Source organism: Carex rostrata, chromosome 28 (genome assembly GCF_964058835.1).
Source record: "Carex rostrata chromosome 28, lpCarRost1.2, whole genome shotgun sequence".
In the NCBI taxonomy this organism is placed as follows: Eukaryota; Viridiplantae; Streptophyta; class Magnoliopsida; order Poales; family Cyperaceae; genus Carex; species Carex rostrata.
This window is the reverse complement of record NC_135945.1, coordinates 7,001,841-7,014,982: the sequence shown is the minus strand read 5'-3', so window position 1 is coordinate 7,014,982 and position 13,142 is coordinate 7,001,841. Positions and strand designations below refer to the sequence as shown.

Below are 13,142 nucleotides of genomic sequence, written 5' to 3'. Positions count from 1 at the left end.
CAAAGTAAGGTCTACCCCCCCCGTCAGTTGTCAATCCGCGTAGCCAATTCTATTTCATACCTGTTGGGGTTTACAGCTGTCTTTTCGTATATTAGCTGCTTCAGTTCCTGAAATGTGGTATTTTCATTAATCTCGAAGCCAAATGCGGCTTCTTTCATGTAATGCACGCCATCTTCACCCCTTTCTAGTTTGTCGCCGACATACAGTGCAACTAACATCTCTTCTTTAACAAACTACATTTAAAAAAAAAAATTACAAGTATTACATGACATAATAACAGGTACAGTAATAAATGACTAATTGGAAAATAATTAAAAAAAAATTACAATTTTGCTACAGTAGGTGTACAGTAATTGATACAATTACAGTAAATTGCTACAGTAAATTTACAGTAAGTTACAGTACGTGCAACAGTCACAGTAAATTAGCTACAGTAAATTAGCAACAGTAATGACTAATTATTATAATTAAAAAAAATACCTATTCACTCAGCTCCTCGCCTGAAGAGAAGTTCTCAAATCGCGAATTGAATTGGCAGAGGCAGAAAACGCTTAAATCAGTTGACATATGGGGCGCTTGTGGGGGTGGCGCCTCACATGCCTAATGGGGCGTCCCAGGAGCTGGCGCCTCACTTGCCATATGGGCCGCCTGTGGGGCTGGCGCCTCACAGGGTTTTTGGGCCGCCCGAAGCTCAGGCAGTAAGGGCAAAAATAAAAATAAAATGGTACACAAAATTATTTTTAAAATTAATTTTTTTTAAGGGATATTAATAAAAATGGCCGAGGTTGAGGTTTTTTTCAAGTAATTTTGGACCGGTATGGTCCGACAGTTGGGCTTTCAATGGCATATTGGCATGTGATAATCGCCAACCCTCAATTTTCAGTTGAGTTGAGGTTTGTATTCACTTCAGTATATTTGCTCGCGTCTTTTGCAGTTTGCACCGTGGAATTTTCAAAATTTATACTTCTCCAAGTCTTCGCTCATCACTCTCAACTCTCAAGCCTAGGGTTTCCTACTTCCACTGACGAATATCTCACTCTCTTTCTCTCTCTCCCCCCTGATTAATGCTAGCGGCGGCGTCGATGGCCGGAACGACCGTTTTATCGGCTGGCCATCCGCGTCGGGACCACTGGCACCGTGCGGTGACGCGAATCAGGCTGTGGGGTTCCACTACACAGGAGCAGAGTCAGCATACTGAGAGGAGTAAGTGGGTGTGCTGCTTCTGGTCACCGGTGGTGAAGCAGATGGAGAAGTTGAAGGAGAAGGACAAGGAGAAGTACCTGGCAGTGGAGCCCACCCGCGGTGGAGGAGAGGACATTTGGAGCGCGAAATCCGAGGCGGCTGAGCAAGGCCGATTTCCCGAGCATTTAATAATCATGGTTAACGGCTTAGTTGGGAGGTGAACCTTTTTTCTTATTTTTTTTTTTTTTACAATTGAGCCCTGCATTGTTTATTGTTTGTAAATTCCATCCAAGCCTTTTTCTCCCTTTAAAATGAGATCAAAAGTAATTTAACCCAAGACAGCTGTGGTTAGATAGTTGTTTATTTGAGTTTTAAATTCACTGGTAATGAGGTAGCTTCATTATCACCTTATTATATACATGTGTTCTTTATAATTAATTATTTGTTTCTACATCACAGTATATAAAATGAGTTCAGTTAAATCATAATAAAAGAATCTGAGCTCATCTTAATTGAACACCATTTTATTTGGTTACAGTGCAGAGGATTGGAGATTTGCAGCAGAGCAGTTTGTGAAGCGAATTCCAGATAAAGTAATTGTACATCGTGCGTTCTTCATTCTCATTTCCTTTTTTAAAACAACTTTCCTTAATTTTCTAAATTTATGCCTGCTAGATATAAAGCTCAAGGCTATAACTCATAAGTGGAATGCATGTATATTTGAAAGATAATGATTCTTGTCAGAATGGTACTGCATGTGTATCCTATTGCCTCGCTTATATATGGGCCTGGCTATAGTCGGATTTTTAGATTAAAATATCAAAGTTAAAAAGTATATGTAAGGAAATAGTTTTTATTTTGTTGGAAACTGGATTTTGTACGCATTTATGTTGTCCTTTTCTGGTTTGGGGGCAATATTTGATTAAAGGGTCTTAGGAAAAGAAAGAACATATTTAGACTTTGTCACCATTATTTAATTGCAGTTTAATTTGATAAACTTTTCACAAAATCACACTCAATGAAACTCTAAAGGTTTTAGGGGTATGGCTGAGAAATTAATGTGTAGGGACTGTTATCATCTCCTGTTTACAGATACCTTAAAGGGGGCATATATTTCCTTGGTAGAGTTTTCTATATACCCTTTCAAAGTTTGGAAATGTTATATGTACCTGTCACAAAAAATAATAGTGCCCCTCAAAGTTCTCAAATTTTTCAATAGTGCCCATTCTCTTGAGTTTGGATTAAATACGGTTAAAATTAACCAAATCCATCTTCTCTCAAATCTAAGTAAATTTTATTATTCTGGGCTAAATCTGCTACCATGTCCATAAAATACAAAACCTCTGATTTCTGTTCCTTCTCTTGTTAAGGCCAAACATTGCTCATGATTGGTACTTGCAACATGTATTCTTTAGTGAATTATTACAATTGTTATGAATAATGATGAAGCACATATTAAAAAAATTCCTGCTGCACCATGCACCCTTAGATAAATATTCTTCATATTCTCAGTAAGAGAATGAAAAGATTTATTTAACTTGTAATCATTCAATTATTGTTTTGAAAAAATGATACTCTCTAATGATATTCATATGATTATGAAAGAAAATAATGCACTTTAGTGGGAGATCTTGGACTATATGGAACTGAATTGCAGGCTAACAATTATGTGGATAATGGCATCACAATGTGAATGATAAACTTGAGTTAAATTTAGCAATTAGCTAAAGGCATCTGATTGGAGGCAATACTATATATTGAGATTTGAGAAGTTGTATTTCAAAATTTTTGAAGGGGGCATCGAAAGTTGTGTTTCTTTCTTTTGGAAACATCTCCTTTTCTAATTCAAACTTTCTAAAGCAGGTAGTGAGTGCAACTCTGCTATGCTAACATTTGATGGAGTTGACTTGATGGGTGAGAGGCTAGCTGATGAGGTAATATATTCAACATTTAGTTACATACTTTTTTGTTGTTGTTGTTGAAGGTTCGTGGCTTTAAATGCTAGTTACATATTTTAGTGTTTCTTTTCAGTAATAACAATCATTGACTTTTGAAATTTAAAAAATTAGACTTTTTATTCCCTCTTATACTGACCTCCATGGCTCTCATCTGTTTTTAAAAACTTGGCACTGGTAATTCCCGCAATAACTGTTATACCAAGTAGAAGCAGGACCAGATGACTAGTCATATGTCAGTTTAGCATATTAAATACTGTTAGATTGAGTTATTCCTACACCAGAAATTGACCGGTTTACAAAAATATATTGTATGAATATATTGTTAATGAAAATTGTAAGGCTAACAGAAAGTTTAGATCTGTTTTAACAAAAGATATTAATCAATTGTGTCATGTTGGACCTGGTCAGTACTGCCAATGCAATCTAAAAACAAAAAAAAAAGAAACCAGTTTGTCAGTTGCAGGTCAGGTTACAGGGGGGATCCATGTATTGGATAGGGGGGGCTTAGCCACCAATATAAATTAAAAAGTTAACAGTTTTGTCCTTTATATTTTTATGATTTGTACAAGTATTTATACATTTGAGCCCCTCTTATAAAATAAAATTACACTACAGTAACTTATTCAGCCCCCCAATTTTAATTTTCTAGTTCTGCCCCATAATTGTTCAGACCTACCTACTAACACATTTGTTATAGGTAAGGTCAGTGGTGGTACAAAGAAGAGGGGTACAGAAGATATCATTTGTGGCGCACTCATTAGGTGGGTTGGTGGCAAGGTATGCAATTGGAAGGCTCTATGAACAACCTTCTCAGTTTGACATCAATATAAATGAAGGTAGTGGGGGAAAGGGCCTGATAGCAGGCTTAGTGCCTATGAATTTTATCACCTTTGCCTCTCCTCATCTTGGTTCGAGAGGGAATAAACAGGTAAGATGTGTTATATTGCCTGGATATTTTGCTTTTCTGTGGTCCTTTCTTTTTGTAAGGTTGCTAGATTAGTAAAATCTTTTGTGAATTGCATGCACTATTATTAATGAATAACATCCAATTGCTATATAACTAAAAGGTGATTAAAATAAACATATTGTTTCCTCATCCAAATTGCTTTTAAAGCAGTTCATACTTGGAACCCAAAATTGTACTGCGCATCCAACACCCCTTGTTTTCCCGGTGAACAATTTTATGTTAAAGCCATCTCACCGTATAGGCATATATCATTTCATTTACAACTGACAGTATTTCTGATCTTTGTATCTACCTTCTGATTTCTTGTTGTCATTTGCATATAGCACCTAAACATTACAATGACTGGGAAATTATAAAAAGAAAGAAAAGTTGTTGTCTACCTATTTTGATGTAAAATCAGCCAAATTGATTCACCTGACATGCTGCCTAATTGCCCTTATGACCATCTAGCAAAAGGAAATGTACTATATTTTGTTGAGTCTCATGCTTAGGTTTTATTGAACCAGCTACCATTTCTTTGCGGCCTCCCATTCTTGGAAAAGAGAGCATTGGAAACCGCACACTGGATTGCGGGAAGAACTGGAAAGCATTTGTTTCTCACTGACAGTGATGATGGGAAGCCACCTCTTCTCCTTCGCATGGTTGACGACTGTGACAACATCAAATTCAGGTCTTTGTTCTTCTTCATTCTCTTTTGAAATTAAATGAAACATGTATTTGTTGCTAAGAAGAAATATAGAATGGAAGATTTGCCTATGCATGAGATATCATGCTTTCAGGATTAGGGAACTGAGAGAGTTCGGATTAAATGGTTTGGTTTTTCCGGTTAAATGGATTGGTTCGGTTCATTTTTTAAAACCGGTTTAATTGTAGCCTACCCCAACTCGTTTGGGACTAAAGGCTTGGTTGTTGGTTGGTTTAATTGTAATTAAACTGAACCGAAAGAGTTTGGATTAAACAGTTTGGTTTTTCCGGTTAAATGGATCGGTTCGGTTCATTTTTTATAACCAATTTAATTGTTTGGTTTGGTTTGGTTTGGTTTAGAAACTTTTAAAACCTGTTAGACCGAATCGACCGAAAAGAGGAGTATAATTTTGTTGAGCCTATAAAAAAAATTATGAATGTTTTCTTTCTCCTTGAGTAGGAAAATCACTAAACCCTAATTTAATGTTGTGTATTGAAATAAATAATTCTTTTGAGCCTATAAAAAAATTCAAAAAAATTAACAAAAACTGTTTATTTTTTTAGCAGTCTTCTTATTTCAGTTCAACCATTTGTTTGGTTCGGTTGATAAGTTTATTTCGGTCAGTTTGGTTGTATTTTCAGAAACCGAATAAAATTTTGGTTTGCCTATTTTATTTCGGTTTTAACCGAACCGAAACGAACTGATAAACACACCAATTCAGGATCATGTGTTGTGTGACGATTTTGCATTGGGAGGGGGTGGGGGTACAAGAGACAATTTTATAATTACTTTTATCTTTTGTTACACACTTTTTAGGTCAGCTCTACGGTCTTTCAAGCGACGAGTTGCATATGCAAATGCAAACTTTGATCGTATCCTTTTTGCAATAATGTAAATTTAGCATACAGCCTTTTGATTGCAATTTATCTCAGTATGTATCATCTTAACTTCTTTTAAAAAGATATGGTAGGATGGAGAACATCATCAATCCGTCGTCAGCACGAGTTGCCGAATGTATGTGATAAGTCATGTCACACTTATAATATTATTTCATTTCCCCGCTCTCTATTCAATATACTGTTGTTTCAATCTATATTTATTCTTTTTACTGTCAGCATCGGTTGCTTGTACGTGATGACAAATACCCACATATAGTACATGTTGATAAAGGAGACCTAGATCCAAATAAAACAGAAGCATCATCATCAATACATGGCAGGTCTCAAGTAAATGACCTAGAAGGTCTGATTTTGCACTAATAACTCATTATTTGTCTTTTGAAATCTATTGAAATATATACTGGAATTAAATGATAAGATCAAACATCTGCTTTAATTGTCTGCAGAGGAAATGATAAGAGGGCTAAGACAGGTATCATGGGAACGTGTGGATGTAAGCTTCCAGAAGAGTCGTCAGAGATATGTTGCACATAACACTATCCATGTATGTTAAATATAAAATAAGCCTTTTTATTATCATGAAATTGCAAACAAGGCTATCTCATTCTAATGTTCTTTAAGTATGCCCCCTATGTTATAAGAAACTCTAAGAAACTTCCCTTTGGCACGTTAACATAGTGAACTTGTTCTAGAAAATTCTAATGAACCATGTGAAAAGCAGAGAACACTCTTCATTTGAGATTTGAGAAACCATGAGATTAGCTATCACGAGTTAAAAATTCTTTGATGAGCTTGAGACAAAGGAATTTGACTTATTGATATTAATCTACTTGATGAGTGAAGCATTTATGTTTCTAACTTTTGATTTTTCAAGTTTGTTTTTGTATTAAGATCAAAATTTTGAAAAATAAATTGGAGTTCACTTTCAACAATTTTTAATCTCTTGGTTTTATACAAACCAAACTCGAAAAATTAAAAAAAATTTGAAATTAAGACACGTCCAGTCTAGTAGATCAGTAACCCCCTTGGTTAGCTTATATTTACCCTAAAGCTTTATTTTTCTAATTTAATTATGACATTCCTTTGAATTTAGGATGGTTAATTACTTGAGTTATTTTTCTGGGGTAATTTCATGTATACCCCTAAAAAACTTTGAAATTACGTGTTTCCCCTCTAAATTTCATTATACCATATTTACCTTTCTAAATTTGAAGAACTTACAAATTTACCCAATTTATTGCTTTTTGATTGAAACTCTTATTAAATTTATAAAAAAATACCCAATTTCTCCTATATTATAAACTTAGAAATATGTAGCATGTGACCATGTGAAAGTCCTAATTGGGTAAGTTTGTGTGAGGACAAATGGTTCATTTCTCTACTTCATGCATACATAGTGACATTTAGGTATATGCCTGTGTGCGTCACAAGTCGGGAAATGAATGGTTTGCTCTCACAAAATGACCAATTATATTTTTTACACATGCTACATATTTTTTTTAATTTTTTTAACAAAGGGTATAAATAGGTACTTTATAAATTTAAAATGTGATTTAATAAATAAAAGGCAATAAATTGGGTAAATTTGTGATTTTTTTAACTCTCTAAGGGTAAATGATATTATGAATTTTACTGGGTGTAATACGTAATTTCAAGGTTTATGAGGGGTGTACATGCATTTCTCCCTATTTTGCTTATATTCTTGTGTTTATCTTTTTAGTATGGTCAACCAACATCCATAGTTCCTATAAGCTTTTGCTTACCGAAGTGAACTTTTACAGGTGAAAAGCTACTGGCTAAACTCTGATGGAGAAGATGTTATTCTTCATATGATTGATAATTTTCTCGTCTAACTTATTTGTTATATTTATCTAACACAACATTCCTCCAATTTGTGAAGTGTACCTAATTTTTTACCTTGAATAAAGTTACAATTTTGTAGCTCGAAGACCTTCATGTATATTATTTATCATTAAATAAAAAGAATATTGTTTCTTGTCACAATTGCTAACTCATCTTTAATTGTTAATTTTTCTCTTGAAAATTTCAAATTATAGAATGACTTTGGTTGGCTCCTTTATAGGACTAAGTCGGTTGGTAATCCTTGAGTTAGAAATTTTTGGGACCAACTTCTAGTACTAGTGTTGTCAACTTGTCATTGTATTTTTTGTTAGATTATTGTCATTATTAGCTTGATAAATTATGGAAAATGATATTGACTAGAATATATTTTGGCTATTAAAATTATGAAACGAGTTCATCAGAAATCAGGTGCTAGGCAGTGAATTTTTTTTTTTGGTGAAAGCCCATGGGCATTTTGATTAATAGAAAAGTCTGATTACATATGTTCTTGCTCTATGGGCTATGGCAGCTACCAGCACATACGTTGCCGTCTGAGATGACCAGAGATTATTGTAGTAGTAGTATAAAATAATAGCAAAACAGGAAAAACAAAATATAGTGCAAGTGCATGTATGAAAAGGCGCCAACGACCAAAAGGATGGCAGTCGGCAGTGCAGTGTCATGTCAAAAATACGGTTCCGATTTTTAATGACATCAAACAAATCACTGATGAGTGATAAGAGGTCAATATTGGTGAGCTTGGAAAAAATTGACGGTCAATTATTAAGGCCCACAAAAAGTCGGATTAATTACATAATGGCCTTGCCCATCAAGCAAAATGTCGGATTCCACAATAACCTTGCCTATCAAGGAATGGAAATATCAATTTCAATTTCAGATGGCGAATAAAAAATCCAACAAATTATGACCCGCACTCAGGAAGCATTACAACTCGAAACTATAAAGCTCAAACAAAGCTCACAGTTTTACCCATTCAATCCATATCATTATTTTAATTGATTAAAAAAAAGTATGGATCTTTCTCTAATTTTCTCATGCTTTCTCATCCCCATTCTTCTTCTCACATTATACCACTTCTTCCATCAAGACCCAAAGAAACAAACCACCACATTTTGCCACAAAACCTACCCTCTTATCGGTGATTTGTTTGATGTCATTAAAAACCGCAACCGCATTTTTGACTGGACAACTGAAATCCTAATCGATAACCCAACCCATACAACAGTGTCACGAGTCATTGGTTTTCGTGCCGGTATTCTAACCGCCAACCCAAAGAATGTTGAATACATTCTGAAAACAAAATCTGAAAACTACCCGAGAAGTGAAACAACCATATCCTTGCTAGAGGATCTCTTAGGTCATGGAATATTCAACTCTAATGGTGAGCACTGGCATTGGCAGCGTAAGACTGCCAGCTTGGCCTTCGCGACTCGCTCTCTGCGTGGTTTTATGGTGGACACATTTGACTCTGAGATCATACATCGACTCATTCCCTACGTGGAGAGAATGAGTGAGAAGGGGGAGCTTATAGACATCCAAGATGTTCTAGAGCGGTTTGCATTTGATAATGTGAGCAGAGTTGTATTTGATGTCGACCCAGCTAGTCTAACTGAAGAGGGTTCCGAGTTAATGAGATCGTGTGCCGAGGCAATCGATTGTCTCATCAAGCGGTTTCCTATTGTGTGGAGGGGTATGAAATGGCTTAATATTGGGAGTGAAAAAAGGTTGAGAGAATCTATTGTTAAGATTAAGAGCCATGTAACAAGGATAATTCATGAGAAGTTAGAAAAACCTTCGAGTAAGAAGAGCGATCTCATATCTCACATCGCCTCCAGTGAAGAACACACTATGGTGAATTTAGTAGATTTTGTCACTAACCTCCTACTTGCCGGTGGTGATACCGTCTCAGCTGCACTGTCATGGTTTTTCTGGCTTGTGTTGACCCAACCTGATGTGGAGGAAAAAATTCTACAAGAGATAAGATCAATTAGAAACATTAAAAGTACTTCCTCTAGTGAAATGTTTGGGTATGATGAGTTAAGAGAGATGCATTACCTACATGCTGCCATAACAGAAGCCATGAGGTTATATCCTCCATTGGCAATTGACACACAGTCATGCAAGGAAGACGACACTTTACCAGACGGAACAGTTGTTAAAAAGGGATGGGCAGTTAGTTACCATGCATATGCCATGGGTCGGATGGAGGATATATGGGGGGTAGACTGTAGCGAATATAAACCAGAGAGGTGGTTGGAGAATGGGGTTTTCAAGCCCGAAAGCCCGTTCAAGTACTCAGTGTTTCATGCCGGTCCAAGAATGTGTTTGGGAAAAGAGATGGCGTACATACAAATGAAATCGATTGCCGCATTCTTGTTTGAAAGGTATAAGATTGAAGTTGTGATGGAGGGGAAGCCAGACCATTTGGTAGGAGGAACATTAAAGATGAAAGGTGGACTGCCGGCCAAGTTCTCGAAGAGAGAACATATATAATAATATGTTTGTTGTTTCTATTTAGTTATTATCTTATTTATAATAATGGGGAATTTCTTGTATCCCCTTCTAAATCTTCAATATTACGTATTTCCCCCTTAAAAATCAATAATTACATATTTATTCTTTAAAATCTTAAAACTTCACATATTTATCCAATATAACTCTATAATATATCAAATTTATCCAAAAGCAGTTAAATAATATTATTTGAGACAATTGTACCCTTGCCCTTTTCTCATTTCTCTCCGTCTAAGACACGTCTTGCCTTATTCTCATCTCTCCGTCTGAGACACTCTGAATGCCCGCAAAGGCGCCAAACAAACACTGGAGGAGAGTTTGATTTTGTTGCATTTGAAGAAGCTATTAATCAGGTTTCACTTTCTTTGTCTCATGCAGATTTTAAGGTGTGAATTAAGGTCCTAAAGTTACAACGCCTCTATTGGTTAAATATTACATAATAATTTACAGCAAATTAAGGTGTAAATTTTTCCTTGAATAATTCAAAATTTTGTCAATTAAGCTGAAATTTCAGTCTGTCGTACTGATTCAGGTACTACCAAAACATAGTTGTGCAGCACTGGTCTCGACTCAGGAGGCCACTTGCAAATGGACTGACAACACCACAATACCGTTAGTATCAGCAGTATCGATGCTGCCAATGGAGACAATGGTGCCCCTGGTACTGCTGGTACAAAAGTGTTGCCAAGAAGGACCAGAAAAGAGAGGCAACAACATTGCCGATGGTACCACTGAAGACACTGGTACTTCTGATACAATTACTGGTACAACAATATTTGCGAGGATGAATATAAAAAAATATGGACAGGATCCAGTAGCTGAACCAGGCACTACCGGGTTTCATTTTACCTCCGCTTCATTTTGTGTTAATTTCCATCTTCATTTTGATGCTCAACTGTTTCGAGCTTTGTTTTTATCTAATGTAATAAGTCAGAAAACTCATGTACCTGTTTCAATGCAATCAAATGAAGGGCAAGAACTTTATTTTTCCTCAAAATTCATTAAACCTTAGTTATGCTTTCATCGTTGTTGTTTTTGGAGGTCATTTCTTTACTAGCTGTTCAATAGTTGATATCGTTATACTATTCAAGTGTATTATCTAAATGGAGTGTAAATAGCACCTTACTGGTATCATTCGGGTAGACTGGGTGATGACAAATCAGATGGAATCTATAATTAATTTATTTTAATTCTTATAAGGGTAAAATGGGAATTAATATGAAGTTAATGTTAAATATGTTGGATTGGACAAATACGTGAGTTTTTACAATTTTAAAGAATAAATATGCAATTATTGATTTTGGAGGGGAAAATACGTAATATTGAAGTTTTTGAAAGGTGGACTGCCGGTCAAGTTCTCGAAGAGAGAACATAATTAATATGTGATCAAATTAATGTTTGTTGTTGCTATTTATTTATTATCTTATTTATAAAAATAATGAGTCTATTTATTTGTTTGATATGCATTAGTTTGAGAGAGACCTGATTGATGGAAAGGGTTTTATTATATATATATATATTGTAATAGGATGTCGTTACAAAACTTGAGGATTGCCACTCCTCTAGTTTAATTTTGTGTATATTGTTTTATGTAGCAGTTGACTATTCCTTGCTTGTATCTATATTTATTCCTGAGAAATGGACTTAATTAAGCTAGGTACATTTTATTTATTTTTTATTTTTTGAATTAAATGGCAAGGGCACAGGGGCTTACTTGCAAACCTAAACTACCAATACCTTTGACATAATAAAGAGAGACTGAATGTTTTGTTAACTGGCAGAGGCCAGGAATTGAGTTCCAATAGTTTATCGGGTTCAAATCCATTAACTAAATGGGTTCAAGGAATTAAAGTAAATTTATTTTTCTTGGATGAAAGGTATGCAAGGCTGCCCATTGCATTAGCAAAAGTTGTTAATTACATCACATAGTTTTTAAATCCTCATTGATGTGCACGCAGGAAGATGCATTAATTCATTCATGCGTTTAAGCCCAACCTGATGACAAAATTACCCTCTAAAACTAAAAACCTGATGACAAAATCTTCTCTGTTGATGCACGCAGGAATACTGGTATCTGCACCAGCGCAAACAAAAAAAAAAATTAAATTTGATGTTCGAGCAGCTTACATCAACAAAAAAAATATGCCAGTTAACAAAACATTCAATTAGGAATTCAAGTTAATTAGGTTTCTAAATTGAATACACCATAAATTGATACCAAATACCAATGCCAAATCAGAATTTAATTGAATACCAATACCAATACCTTAAATTGAACACAAAATTACCAATGCCAATACCCTAAATTGAATACCAATACCAAAACAGAATTTAATTAATACACCATATATAAATTGATAATTGATATCTAAATTGTAACCGTTCTTCTGTGGCAGCGGAGATGAGAGAGAGACAGGGGTGGACCTGAGAACTGAGAGAGACAGAGAGAGAGAGTCTGATTTTTTTTGTTGAAACGGAGAGAGAGAGAGTTGCGAGGATGAATATAAAAAAATATGGACAGCATCCGGTAGCTGAACCGGGCACTATCGGGTTTCATTTTACCTCCGCTTCATTTTGTGTTAATTTCCATCTTCATTCAAGTTTTTGATGCTCAACTGTTTCAAGCTTTGTTTTTATGTAATGTAATAAGTCAGAACACTCATGTACCCGTGTTTTCCAGGTGCACAATTTTATGTTAAAGCCATCTCACCATGTATATATCATGTCATTTACTTTGTTTTGTTTTGTCTCTTCTCATTAAGAATGTGTTGCTGTTTTATTATTTTGTTGGGAAGTAAATATCTTGGATTGACCATCTTGTCCTGGTTAGATAATATAAAGTGCGTTCCCTAATGAGAGAAAAACAAAAGGACTACCATTTCTTTGCGGCCTCCCATTCTCGGAAAGGAGAGCACTGGAAACTGATGTGGGCTCTTAGTCAGTCTAGTGGTGGCTTGGGCTGCTAACTTTGCCAGCGGGCCAGATTGGGCCGACCTGCTGCTAAATTTAATGGTTCGGGTATTTTTCAAAATCTGACGAATTTTATTCTATGGAATGGATCAAATTTCGTAAAG

General features: G+C 35.4%; 2 protein-coding genes across 3 annotated transcripts; both read left to right on the top strand.

Moving 5' to 3' along the window:
• Positions 1-905: 905 nt before the first annotated feature.
• LOC144545607 (uncharacterized) lies at positions 906-7,695 on the top strand. Its single transcript, XM_078294171.1, has 10 exons — positions 906-1,399; positions 1,721-1,788; positions 3,046-3,116; positions 3,838-4,068; positions 4,614-4,777; positions 5,609-5,664; positions 5,754-5,806; positions 5,908-6,034; positions 6,138-6,235; positions 7,473-7,695. The coding sequence occupies exons 1-10, from the start codon at positions 1,065-1,067 to the stop codon at positions 7,542-7,544; spliced, it is 1,275 nt and encodes a 424-aa protein (XP_078150297.1). The 5' UTR covers positions 906-1,064; the 3' UTR covers positions 7,545-7,695.
• Positions 7,696-8,473: 778 nt separating this feature from the next.
• On the top strand, positions 8,474-11,528 carry LOC144545606 (cytochrome P450 CYP94D108-like). Of its 2 annotated transcripts, XM_078294170.1 has the most exons (2): positions 8,474-10,006; positions 11,407-11,528. In XM_078294170.1, the coding sequence occupies exons 1-2, from the start codon at positions 8,566-8,568 to the stop codon at positions 11,445-11,447; spliced, it is 1,482 nt and encodes a 493-aa protein (XP_078150296.1). In that variant the 5' UTR covers positions 8,474-8,565; the 3' UTR covers positions 11,448-11,528. The 2 variants fall into 2 exon arrangements, with proteins under 2 accessions (XP_078150296.1, XP_078150295.1); XM_078294169.1 differs by lacking the exon at positions 11,407-11,528 and having other exon boundaries at positions 8,519-10,134.
• The last annotated feature ends 1,614 nt before the right edge of the window (positions 11,529-13,142 follow it).